The sequence below is a fragment of the Furipterus horrens genome, unplaced genomic scaffold, assembly GCF_987537825.1.
Source record: "Furipterus horrens unplaced genomic scaffold, mFurHor1.1.pri manual_scaffold_2, whole genome shotgun sequence".
In the NCBI taxonomy this organism is placed as follows: domain Eukaryota; kingdom Metazoa; phylum Chordata; class Mammalia; order Chiroptera; family Furipteridae; genus Furipterus; species Furipterus horrens.
The window spans coordinates 119,513,900-119,528,005 of record NW_028327172.1 but is presented as its reverse complement, the minus strand read 5'-3'; the positions used below and the strand labels follow the sequence as shown (position 1 = coordinate 119,528,005).

The window sequence follows — 14,106 nt, the reverse complement described above, 5'->3', positions numbered from 1 at the left end:
GGAAGGGAGAATGGGGGTAGGTAAAAGAGGGTGAGGGGGAGATAAATGTAGTGAGCGCACAATACAATATACAGATGGCATGATATAGAGTTGTACAGCTGAAACCTATATAATTTTATTAACCACTGTTGTCCCAATATTTCGATGAAAAGGAAAAAGTTAAGGTTCTGCATAGTTAAGGCCAAATTGGTGTATGTATATATAATGGATAAGAATAATTGAGGTTGAATATATATATAATGAATTGAGTCACTGATACAGAATCCTGACTCTTAATCTTTAGTTAAAAAGGAACTAGACCTGGATTTGAACTTTGTAAATGGAAATAAGAATTGTCTTATTTTTAATGTTGCAGGGCTTGAATATACTATGTGGAATTTTTCTCCCTTTATTTTTAATGTTCATGCAGATTTGGATTACTAACCCTGGTATTTTGTAATAGTTAGATTTCTAGTGTTCCAACTTCAGTATGCATTTGCATATATTGCTACAACTTAACACTGTGATTTTGTTAGAGTTTAGACAAACTAGAATCATTTTGGGATTTTAGTTTGCATACATAACAATATCAAAACGTAAGAGTTGCTTAATGAACTGAAGTAGACTGGTTTACAGGGTATCAAAAACATGGCTCTTGACTTTTCAAAGCAATTGACATAAATTCAGCCTATATGAATAATGAAAAGAGGTAAAATACATGTAGAACATTGACTTAACTATAATCATCTTCGCCATCATGTTATGGGTGCAGTAAGCCATTTCCTTAAGGTGTGTTATTCAGAGCTGTACACTGTATTTTATGTACTGTGGAAATGCAACCAAATACATATCTTTGTAACTTGATAACCTTAAATGAGCTGGTCTGTAAATTTTGGTTTACAATCAGCAATTCCTTTTTTAATGAACGTTAAAATAAAAATAGGGTCAAAGTTAAACCATCAGAACATCCCACTGTGTAATTGAGAATATTTTTGTCCCAAAGTTATATATTTTTTTTTAATTTTTAAAAGAGGGAGCATCTAAGGGATCTTGGTCAGAATATAAAAATGGGTTTCTGTAATTTTTGGTCTTTTGATGTATATATATAAATTTGGTTTTAGTCATTTGATTTTTTTTAATTGTGACTATTTTAAGCCTTGCTAAAAATCTTAAGTTTAAGATGCTTGTTTCTATTTTGGAGAAATACTTAGTTTTTTTTTTTTGTTTTTTTTTTTTTTTTCTAATTTCAGGTTGCATTTACAACAAGAATTTATCATCCAAATATTAACAGTAATGGCAGCATTTGTCTTGATATTCTAAGATCACAGTGGTCTCCTGCTTTAACTATTTCTAAAGGTAAAATATTTTTAGAGGAATAGTTTTGAACTGCTCTGATTTTCTAATAGTTAAAGGAGTTTCAGTTTGGGGCCTGTTTGAGTCTTTATTCCAACTTTTTGGTAGGAGGTAGGGAAGGAATAAGTGTATCATCTTTTCTCTTTTAGCAGTATTAATCTGAAGAGATTTTGTGGGAAGTTAAAATTCATATTAGGGTGTTGGGGCATTATGTGTAGTTAATAGTGAATAATAAAAGCAAAATTTATTTTCATTGATTCCTGTAGTACTTTTCAATCTCAAGCCACTTGCACACCTCACTTATTTGTTGTCTTAACTAAAATGGTATACCCAAACTTAATGGTTCTTTCAAATACCGAGATTTCCATTGCAGGACAGTTTTGATTTTGCTTTTCTCTGTTTGTTTGTGTTATAAATAAAAGGAATTTTGAAAATAACCTTTAGCCTTTTAAAAAAATTTTTATGAAGGCATTATGTGAACATGGTAGGTTTTTCCTACCTAATAATAGTGTCAAAATTAGAATCCTCTTGGAAATCTATCTAGATTAATCCTGCTCTTCTACTTTTAGTAGGGATTTATGTATTATATGTCAACCTTAATAGGTTGTCCAGTCTCTGTGAATATCCCAGATGGAGGTGGAGTATCTCTCCATCTCTTATCTCCTTTTGGAATGCTTCTGGTACCTTTTATGTCACTTTTACCCCAAAGATAAAATCACCTACCACAAAACTTCTTAATAGGAAGGAAGTCTGCTTTCAGTAATTTTCTGGTTTTGGTACAGGCTTAGCATTCCTTAAGTACAGATAATTAGATTTTTAATGTTGTGAGTATGGTAAATGCAAAGTGAAACAGGTTTTAAGGCAAGATATCATAAATTTTTCATATGTTTGTACTATATATTGGAATCTCCTTAAGGGATGGTAGTTACAGCATTTCTCAAATTTATGACTAGAGTCACTTTTGGAGGAGAGAAACAATTTGGGTTAATGCTACCATAATGTTTTCAAGTGGGACATAATTTTAGACCTGTTTTTACTGTCTTTGATACGTTTCCATTTTCTTTCAAATAAGGCTCTCTTACGATCAGGAACGTGGTATTATGGTACCTTAAATACTAGTTTCTCAGTTTTTATCTGCACTACCCCACCCCCGCACTTGCGTGTGAAGTTACATTTTTTCTAATATATTACATTAATGTCTTCACACAACAGGCATTTAAAATGAATTAGATACATAGTCCATGACAGGGTAAAAGTTATTGTTTGAAGCTCATTTAGTAATAGACCTTGGCATTGTTTCATTCAGTCAATACTCTTGGGTATTTGGCCTCAGCCTTATAAATTCAAGGGGACAAAACATGGGCAGATTTGTGAAACCTCCCTGGGAACAGGACAGATTCAATTTTTCATTATGCTGAATAGCTAAGAACAAAATGTTGTGGATGTGTCCCAAATACTCTTATTACAGTTATTTTCCCCCTCAGTACCATGAAACTCCAGTGACTTAACATTCTAATGCTACTTAATTATTTTTTAAAGTAAACTAATAGGCTATTATTTGACTGTCTTGGAACTCCTGAGTTTGGCATTATTTTTATGGCTAATACTAAACTTGATCCCAACAAAGCTCTATTTTAGCATTTATTTACCAGGATTTTGTCTCCTGTGAAGCAAAATATCTGTAAATCTTTGTCTCATTGATATCAAGATATAAACTAATAAAAATCTTTTGCAGATCAGGGTTTATAATACATGTTTTTTAATTTCATAACGTGATCAGAAAGATGCTTCATAAAATTTCAGTCTTGACTTTATTGAGACTTGTTTTGTGGCCTAATATGTATCTATGGGGAATGTTCTCTGCCCTTAAAAATGTGTATGCTACAGTTCTTAGATGAAATGTTTTTAAATATCTGTTTGTTGACATTTCAGGTCATTGTTCTGTCTGGATGCTATATCCATTGATTTAAGTGGGTATAACAGTGTTCTTAAATATACTTTTCTTTATCCAAATTCTTGGTGCTGAGTAACATTTGTTTTCTTGCAGTTCTTTTATCCATTTGTTCACTGCTATGTGATCCAAATCCAGATGACCCCCTAGTGCCAGAGATTGCACGGATCTATAAAACAGACAGAGATAAGTAAGTATGTAATAGTTTAAGGAAATAATAATAAAGCTGTTTTTCTTAATGAGTTAGGTTTATACTCTGCCCTAAGTTGTGGCAATGCCAAGAAGACTTGATGCTTATTTCTGGTAAGATGATAGTGATTGGTAGGTTTTAGTTTATGTCATAGTGAATAGCCCCTCTAGAAAATGTTTTATTTTTCTAACATACTCAACACTTTGCCACTTTAATTATTAAGTTTCGGGGAAGAAAGCAATTCTTCACCCCAATTAATTGTTTTTGAAAAAAACAGTACTATTGTAAAAATTTGGTCTAAATTTCTCAAATATTTGAATTATTTTTTATGTACAACTTCACCATTATAATTTTTGTATTATAATTAATGCGAAGTATACTTGTTCAATTAGGTACAATAGGTTAGCAAGAGAGTGGACAGAGAAATACGCTATGTTGTAGGGTAAGAGGATCTGCACTCTATGGTGCGCTTATTATTCATGGTACTGGCCAGCACTTGAGTGCTGCATGTTCTAAGGCACTGTATTGTATTAACTAACAAAAGGTAACTAATGTGGCAGTTTTCTGAAAACGTTTCCTTTAACTGCTTGAGTTCTGTTAAGTGTGAAAGCATACCCAATAGTCATTATTGCTTGAGTATTTTTGCATGACAAAGCAGTCATACAGCACTAGCAAGAAATGTAAATTTAATCTTTCAAAACTTGATGGTGTTCAAATTTTAATTTTAAAATTGTTATATTTTAAACTTTATACCAATATTATATGGAATGTGGTGATGTAGTTCAAATTTTGTCGAGATAATAACGTAAGGGAAAAACACTTTTAAGCCTAAGCATACAAACTAAATGTTCATTACTGACATGCATGCATCAGTGTCAGCTCCACTTTGTGGCTCCCTGTATGCTAAATGAAACCTTTGTTTTAAAGTGCTGGCTTTTTGAGGGTATCCTTAAATAAAGGTAATAACTGTGAGTAGGTAGAAAGAACTTAATGTTTAAGTTGAGAAAAGTGGTTGAACCCTGTTTAGTTTTTGGTTTGAAATGAATCTAGTTAATACTTTATAAAGTTCAAACCATAAATATCTAGAAGTTTTGCTGTGCCCTTGTATATTCATTTCTTATGGTTATTGTTATTTTTGTTGTTGTTGCTAAGTAAGACTATGGCATGGGTGTAACAGGAAAAAATGATGGCATTTATCAATATTAGTGAGCCTTCTCAGTAATAACTTTGTTTGCCTGCTGGTCTTTTTAAGCGAAGGTGCATCTAATTGCACTATAGATTCCCACTCATCAGATCTTAAGAGTGGAGCTTGTTATCTCTAATCAACACACTATTTTAAAATAACACATGTGGTTCTAATTAGCACATACCTCTTATAACCCACCTCCTCTAAAAAACTTTTACCATTCTCCCCAGTATCTTAATCTCCCTGTGCCTAAGTCTCAAAGGCGTTTTCTCTTCTGGTATTACCCAGGCTCAAGTAACTTTACTTAAAGGCTAGGATTCAGATAAAATGGTTTAGTTAACTGTTCTGGCTTTGATGAAAATTTCTATACATGTACAGAATGTGTGTGCTGCTCTGACATAACTCCATGATGAACTGGAAAATAATTTTTTTTAATGTTAAAATTTGTTGGAATAGATACTAATTGTAGATTTTCTGAGAACATTAGTTGAGTAGTAAGGGAGATAAAAGGTCTTTGGTTTTTGTTAGCCTTCCTAATCTCATTGTCACTTGATTGTGTTTGGTAAAATACTTCTTCTGGTGTTTTTTTGAAGCATAAGGTTCTCATTTTCCAAAATGCTTTTGAAGTACCAATATTAATTCTCCTGGTTAGCAGCTTTATTCCAACCATAGCCATTAGATGACTCCATGATGAGTCTGGAGGTAGAAGTTTTTCCCTTTTAAGTATTAATTCTTTAACTTTTAAAATAATGTATTCTTTATTTACAGGTACAACAGAATATCTCGGGAATGGACTCAGAAGTATGCCATGTGATGCTACCTTAAAGTCAGAATAACCTGCATTATAGCTGGAATAAACTTTAAATTACTGTTCCTTTTTTGATTTTCTTATCCGGCTGCTCCCCTATCAGACCTCATCTTTTTTAATTTTATTTTTTGTTTACCTCCCTCCATTCATTCACATGCTCATCTGAGAAGACTTAAGTTCTTCCAGCTTTGGACAATAACTGCTTTTAGAAACTGTAAAGTAGTTACAAGAGAACAGTTGCCCAAGATTCAGAATTTTTTAAAAAATGGAGCATGTGTATTATGTGGCCAATGTCTTCACTCTAACTTGGTTATGAGACTAAAACCATTCCTCACTGCTCTAACATGCTGAAGAAATCATCTGAGGGGGAGGGATATGGATGCTCAGTTGTCGCATCAAAGGAAGCAGCATTGTTCTAGAAGCATCCATTCTTGTTTAAGCCTTCCACTGTTAGAGATCTGAGGTTACATGATATACTTTATGCTCATAACTGATGTGGCTGGAGAATTGGTATTGAATTTATAGCATCAGCAGAACAGAAAATGTGATGTATTTTATGCATGTCAATAAAGGAATGACCTGTTCTTGTTCTACAGAGAATGGAAATTGGAAGTCAAACACCCTTTGTATTCCAAAATAGGGTCTCAAACATTTTGTAATTTTCATTTAAATTGTTAGGAGGCTTGGAGCTATTAGTTAATCTATCTTCCAATACACTGTTTAATATAGCACTGAATAAATGATGCAAGTTGTCAATGGATGAGTGATCAACTAATAGCTCTGCTAGTAATTGATTTATTTTTCTTCAATAAAGTTGCATAAACCAATGAGTTAGCTGCCTGGATTAATCAGTATGAGAAACAATCTTTTGTAAATGCAAAACTGTTTTTGTATATACTGTTGGGATTTGCTTCATTGTTTGACATCAAATGATGATGTAAAGTTCAAAAGAGTGAATATTTTGCCATGTTCAGTTAAGTGCACAGTCTGTTACAGGTTGACACATTGTTTGACCTGATTTATGCAGAATTAATAAGCTATTCGGATAGTGTAGCTTTAGTATGCTGCACATGATGCCGGCAACCCTGGAGTTCATAGATGGACTTGGGACCCAGCAGTTTTGAACATGTATATGGAGTTTAGGAAATTTATTTTCCAGGTGCAACACCCATCTAACTAAATTTTTTCTTTACCTTGTACACTTGACAGCTAAAAAAAGCATAACATGGGAGTAATAATGGGTTTAAATTTACAAAATAAAGTACTGTTTTGGTGTGGGAGTTGTCATGAGGCTGTGTTGAAGTAACTTTTAACTATGTGGGATATTGACTATCCATTGAAATGGATTTGTTCAGCCATTTACATTAATGAGCATTTAAATGCAACAGATCATTTCAGGTGACTTAACACGAATGAATAAAAGTCAATGCTGTTGGATAATTTTTTTGTTTGACAAGTATATGTGTGCCACTAATCTTAACTTCTGTAGTAACAAGGGCATTATCATTCTTCACCCTCCTAATCCTCACCATATAGTTTTATTTCTTTTTTCCTAGTTATTTTTGTCCATTGCTTAAAATCCTGTATTCAATCTGTAGCACGTCTGTGACTTTTCTCCACTTCCACATTTTTGCACTGCTTACCTGATGTGCAATCTTACTCCTTGTCTGCACAGATGTGGAAAGCTAGATATAAAATAAATGTTAAAGCTTGATTTTTATAAACATTTTAATATGTAGTTTGGACATGATTTATTGACTAAGGTTCTCTAAACTGGAAGTGAAATGCATGCCTTCCAAAAATGTTCTGGCTTTGTTAATTCTGTAATAAGCATTTCATTGAGAAATAATCTTAACTATACAATTTTCCAATGAGTAAGGGTTTTCTTTTTTGTTTTTTTCCCCTTCATTTTTTTCCTTTAATGACTCCTTAAGAGTAGATGTCACACTGTTAAAACATTTGGGTTCAAATTACAGGTGATTTCTTTAGTAACACTGCTCTACAAGCTACTAAGAAGTACTGTTCTTTGGCTCTAGTTTCAAATAAGTCAGAATCATACACTCAACAGTTTTAGTGAGTATATCATTATTTGAGAGACAGCTATGAATAAATCACTTCTCAGAGCTTCTGGATTGCTAATTGGCTTTCAAATTGACCGGAGCGGTAGACAGCCCTTAACTATTTACAGAGATGACTTCCTTAAACAGTTGATGGTTAAAACTAAGTGTCCGGTTCTTTGACGATGCTTTCTATAACATCTCTGTCACTTCTAAGGGAATAAGCCATAAAGGCTTCTCCAGGTTTAAGAGAATAGTTAAGTACCTGGAAAACCAACATTTTTGAATGTATGGACACTGGAGTTGAAATAATCTCCAATAAAACCTTGAAAAGAATCCAAGAATATGCTTTCTTCCCATATACATTACTAGTGCCATGTGTAGGACTCGAGTGACTATTTGATTAAAAATTGATTTTGGTTCTTATGTATTTACTGTATCTTAATGCACAATCTTAAATACTTAAGTTTCTATTAACCTATGAGAGTTACAGTCCAGTTGACTTTATTAATGGTAAATTACGTGACTCATTTTTGTTCCTGGGCAAATTTGCAATGTGATAATCATTTTTTAAAAACCAAAAACACTAGTTTGCTTTCTTGTGTGGGTGTACTCACAATTTTTTAAAAAAAGTATGAACCACAGTTAACTAGTGGTCTCAGGGGTAGTGAACACTCACTTTTTTTTTTTTTAATGGGTTAGTTGAAATATGCTTCAGATACTGATTATGCTGTGTTAGTGATTTAGGGGGTGACTCAAATTAGCCATGTTTTGTATTGGCATACAAACTGTTAAATGATTGTTGATTATACTTCTAAGTGAATGTCTTCTATTTTATGAGGAACCCAGTGCAAGTCACTAAATATTGTCTAGTAACATCTGCATAACACTTGTAATAGCTAAGGTTGAGTTTAAAGGAATTGTTACCATTAAAGTCTGTTTAAAGACACACTGGTCTTACTCAGTAATTCCAGCTAATGTGAAGTCCATTTTAACCTCATGATGTTTGTAAGTTCTATTTTGAATTTAGGGGTTAAAACTATGAAGAAGTAGGACAGTGGTTCTCAAAAGTGGTCTCAAGACCAGCAATATCAGTATCATTTGGGAAGTTCTTTACAATGGAAATTATCAGACCCCACTGCAGGACAACTACTGATTGAGAAACTATGGTGTGCACCCAGTAGCAGTGACTGAAACCAACAAAATTAAGTCTGCAGTCTGTTTCTGGCTCTCCTTTGTAACAATACAGCACTCATTGGACCCTATAGTTTTTACCTGTCTTGCTGCTGCATGGCTATAAGAAATTGTTACATTGTATGCCCAAGTAATACATTTCTATGTAATTGACAAATATGTAGTACTTTGAATTATAAATACTGCAGGTTGATTAACACATTTAAGATAACAATATCCTACAATTAACTAATTTGAGTAATAGCTGAATGCTGTGACAATCATTCATATCTGATTTTTTTTCCAGTCTGGTTTTCAAGCAATGTCCAGGTAGTAAAGAGAGTAGGTACAAATGTCTGCCAAGTGTAGGTTAGCTGAACAAGGATTTGAACCCTAGTCTCATTCTGTTGTCTTACCTTTTTCCATTTTTATAGTTATTTTTTGGTGAAAAAGTTATGGAGTGTTTGTGGTGTTACGTTAATATTAAATACAGCCTAAGGCAGCTAATAAAACCTTTTCACCCAGAGTAATGAGAAGTAAATGGTAAAGGTATTTGGAAACAGGATTTAAAAGGACAGCCACTACCCCCCTAGAAAAGTTACGGAGAAATAGATCAAAACAGGTTTTCTAGAAAAGCTGGAAAGATTGATTACCTGAACATTTAATTTTCTTTAGGACCTTAGTAATTACCACTTGCATTCTTTCCTGCTACCCTATAACTAGTTCCTTTCTTGCCTCATTTTGAAGAATTTTTTACAATTAGTACACAGTGTTTCTGACAATTATCTTCAAGTTGTCTATTTGTGGGTGAGTTTTTTTAATTTGAGCCCTCTTAATTTTTTCTGTATTGTAGAAAACGGTTATATGAAATAACATTTTCAATTTTGTGTATCAAATTGAAATTAATGCCAAACAAAGTGAGTACTTCTATGCTGTACTTAAGAACACAGTAACTGTGACCATCTCTCCTGGACTGTATATATAGTTCCCTATTCATAATCCACCCAGCTACCTAAAAGGTTAGGTTTAAGATGTCTAAAACTGGCTTGATTTCTACACAGACGTGATGTGCACATAGCTACCTGTTCTTGGCCTCAGTAAATGTAAACATTCAGTTCCACTGTCCTAAAACCTAGGTATCAATCTTGATTTCTCACACTCCACTTCCAAATTAAACAGTGATCCCATTGGTTCTTTTAAACTTCAGAATCTACCTGTTCATTCTATACACTGCTGCCACGATGGTCTAAAGCTCCATCATCTTTTACTTGGATTATTGCAATAGTTTCCTGACTAATCTGGCTTTTTAACTTCGCAGCAATCTGTCCCCCACACAACACCCAGCATAATCCTTTTAAACCGTTTCATACCATGTCATCCCTTTGTTCCAAACCTAATGGTTTCCCATCTCATTCAGAGTAAAAGCAATTTACAGGCTGTATTGACTTGTCCAGCACCTCTACTTCATCTCTAATCACTTGTTTGCAACCATGGCTTCCCCAACTCAGCTCAGTTTGGGCAGGCCTCTGCTGAAACTTACTCTTTGCCATTGTTTTTTCCTTACCTAGAATGATGTATCACTACCTCTTTCCTAATCGTTAGGTTTCTGTTCAAATGTCAGAGTGGTTTTTTGACTTTTACGTAAAATGCCAACACAGCACCACCATTATAGTGTGCACAATGGCATATTCAGTATTAGCCACCTTAAGCGTAGTATTTGTTTCCTCCTCAACTCCACCCCAGAATGTAAGCTCTCAGAACTGGGATTTCGTCTTTTCCATATCCCTCAGTGGCTAGGTGACTACCTAGCATATTGTTACAGTGGTCACATACTGATTAATGACTGAGCTAAATAGTAGACATTGCCAAATGTATTTTGTAAAACTGCAATATACTATAGGAAAGGAGTACGTGGAACATTCTTTACTCTCCGCTATGAGTAAAGTACTATCACAGTGAATAGATGGGTGTTTCTGTTTCTATCAGTATGGATGACTACCCTGACCAACTCTACTGTGAAAAGGCAACTAAACATACTGGGAAAAACTTTAAAATTTTAGTGCCCTATTGCAGTATTGTCAAGCCGAAAACATTGAAACCAGGCACCCAAAGAGGAAGCAGAATATAACAAGAAGCCATCTTTTATCTTGAAAATGCTAAAAAATGAAGTGAACCATATTTTAATATCTGTGACCTTGGTGACACTGAGAGTGCATTGAGAGAGCATTGTCAAAATGGAGAAACACTGCCCCCCCCCCAAAAAATAGAGAAACCCATCCCTAATACATACAATGGGGAGTCTGTGTGCCTTGAACCTTAGTGGCAGGAGAATATTCAGCTCTCAGAATCTGTAGTAATAGTTTGGCTTCTGTGAAGATTTGTAGCCCTAAAAATTACTACATAGATAGTTCCAGAAAACTTAAACTGAAGATGTAAATTTTGAAGTAGTTCCAAACCAGAGCAACCAGAAGCTGGCAGAAGCAAATACTCTGCAGAAACAGTTGGGGTTGGGGGTGAGTACAAGGGAACAAAACACCATGAGTGATAGTCATCTGTCTTGCAAATATTTTAGATTTTAAAAATATCAGGTCATCCAAACTGGAAAGAAAGAGGTAAAACTATATTCACAGATGACATAATATAGAAAATCCTAAAGAATAATAAAATTATTAGGGCCAACTGAATTCGGCAAAGTTGCCTGATACAAAAATCAATACCAAAAAAGTCAGTTTTATTTCTATAACTATCAATGAACAATCCGAAAAATGAAATTAAAATTCCATTTACAATAGCACCTAAAAGAATAAAATGCTTAAGAGTAAATTTAACCAAGAAAGTTCAAAACTTGTACACTGAAAACTACAAAACATTTCTGAAAGAAAGGAATCCTAAATAAATGGAAAGATATCAATCTCTGCTTCTGTCTGGTTGGGGAATCAGCAGAAGCAGTTAAGTATTGGGTTGGTCAAAAACTCTCATGTTTCTTCCGTATCATGGCTCCAGTAGTGCTTAGTTGCCTTTAACTTTATTCAAAACAATTTTGTTAGACTGTAATGTGACAACTGTCATATCAGCGTGCATTCTTTTCAAACATCAGAATTGGTGAATTTTTGTGCAGCCATTTTTATATTGAAGATGGAAGATACACGATATTTTCAATGCATTATGCTTCTTATTTCAAGAAAGGTAAAAACGCAACTGAAACACCAAGATTTGTGCAGTGTATGGAGAAGGTGCTGTGACTGATTGAACATGTCAAAAATGGTTTGTGAAGTTTCTTGGTACTACTGGCATTTTGGCCAAAAAACTCTTAGCTGAGGGGCTGTCTTATGCGTTGGAAGATGTTTTAGCAGCACCCCTGGCCTCTACCCACTAAAAGCCAATAGCAGGAGATAGTTGACATACTCAAAATATCCAAATCAATACAGTTATTGGTGAAATTGAAAAATGTGTTTTATTTCATGGAAAAAATTTGTAATGGACTTTTCGGCCAACCCAATAAGCTCACTCTTGGTAAGAGAAAGCCCATGTTGTTGGGTCCATGTATAGCCTTCATCCCTGCTCTCATGATGACTTTCTTCATGTTCTCAATATCAGGTGCATAGACAGGCTGGCTAAAATCTATAGGACCATCTTTTTGTATACTTGATTGTCAAGAGTCTCCTCTGTGGTACATGTTCTCTTGTGAGCGTTAATGTGAGACAAAGAAACTGCATGTATTGTTTCTTCTCCTACAGTGTCCACTCACATAGTGTCCACCCAGACCTCCATGTCACTTGTCTTCCATTGTAAGAGTGGCCCTGATCAACTGATTAAGACTTGGGCTCTGCCAAGAAGTCAATATATAACTGTAATGCAGGCTACCTCTCCTTTCACATGAATTGAAAAATTAAATGCATCGCTCATAACTCTGTGTACTAGGAAGATTTCCCTTCACCAGTGTCATCCAGGGCCAATTCTAAGTGGAGCTATTATGTGACAAGTCCACTTATGGCTAATTCCATATAGGAACTAGCCCACATGTGAACAGGCATAGGTCGATTGATCATAAGGAACTGCCCATGAGGTCATCAGCGTGGTCATCAGTGCAACAGAGATAGCAACACGAAAGGCTATTCATGTAATTTATGTGGGTCTTCTGAACTTGGCTTGAGTCTGAATGTATCACTTCCTACATAAGCTGGAACATTGCTGCCCCTGCCCAGCTTAATTACTTGGTTGACTGGATAATCCTCAGTTCAGGCTGCATAGTCACTTAGAGTACAATGGTCAGATGTTTGGTCTTTACTAAGAACCAATAGCACACTAGGATTTATTTATTTTTTAAACATAGTAGTTCCAGAATTAAAAAAGGTCTACACCGTGTCTCTTCTACTGGAGCTTGCACCAAATTTCATATATCTTTCATGGATATTTCCAGCACTATCAGATCTTCAGGATCACAGGGCATAAATGTGATTTTTTATGCCACAGCTAGTTATTTTCAATTTGTCAAAATCTACAAAATAACTGGCTGGGGTTTTAAAAGATCAGCTACAATAGGCAGCTACAAAGGCTTTACCTGACAGGCCTCATGAGGGAAAGCTGTGCTTCCCACACCAGACTGGAACATAGCCAAAGTATTACAGTCCCTAAAGGGAGTTGCAGTGAAGTATTACTGATGCCCCTTCACATATTTACATTCCCAGTCCCAGTGCCTTCATTAGTAGGTTTCTTTATCTGAGGTGTTAGGCAGAGATCTTCCTCAGGGGTATTTGCTGAAATCTTATGGGACAAGAGAAATGAGAAACTTCAAATACATTTATCTCTACATGTACTCAGTACCCAGAACCCTGGCTGGTTTGGCTCAGTGGATTGAGCGTCGGCCTGCGAGCTAAGTGTCGCTGGTTTGATCTTCCAGTCAGGGCACATCAGAGAAGGAAAACTCTGACTCCAAAAAACCTCCGCTGCCTTGCGGCATACCTCTTCAGGGGAAAGGCTAAGGGAGTAAACCCCGACAGAAAATCCGGAGCCGGAGTCCCTAAGGCGGTTTGACGTTGTAGTCAACACCTGCAACTCCTGCGGCGCACCTGAAGCCAAGCTGTATTGACTCCGTCTTTCCCTTGGACCCTTCAGCTGCGAAGATAGGGGGGTCTGCTGCATGGGCAACAGCAGACCCTCCATATCACCCTGCCCAGGCTCTGTAGCTTCAGCTTCACTGGAGAGGACACTCCAGCGTCATCGCAAGATGTCGATTCAACACGGGAGGAGACAGATACTGTGTCACTCCCGAGTCGGACTGCACAACCATTCTCGGCGGTGCAGATAGACTCTTAAGAAGCTACACCATCGTCTCTCGAGACGGACGGCTGCCGACTCGACTCAGTACCCAGTAATTGTCCACTCTTGGCCCTTCCTCCTCATTCTTTA

At 35.6% G+C, this 14,106-nt stretch overlaps 1 protein-coding gene across 10 annotated transcripts in view; it reads left to right on the top strand.

Moving 5' to 3' along the window:
* Positions 1-6,907, top strand: part of UBE2D3 (ubiquitin conjugating enzyme E2 D3) — a 30,132-nt gene extending 23,225 nt beyond the window's left edge. For all 10 annotated transcript variants that reach the window (XM_090266355.1, XM_090266359.1, XM_090266357.1 and 7 more), the window contains 4 exons: positions 1,230-1,335; positions 3,380-3,473; positions 3,866-3,915; positions 5,428-6,907. In XM_090266355.1, the coding sequence (XP_090122481.1) occupies positions 1,230-1,335; positions 3,380-3,473; positions 3,866-3,914 (249 nt within the window). In that variant the 3' untranslated portion in view covers position 3,915; positions 5,428-6,907. The remainder of the gene's footprint in view (positions 1-1,229; positions 1,336-3,379; positions 3,474-3,865; positions 3,916-5,427) is intronic.
* Positions 6,908-14,106: the final 7,199 nt, after the last annotated feature.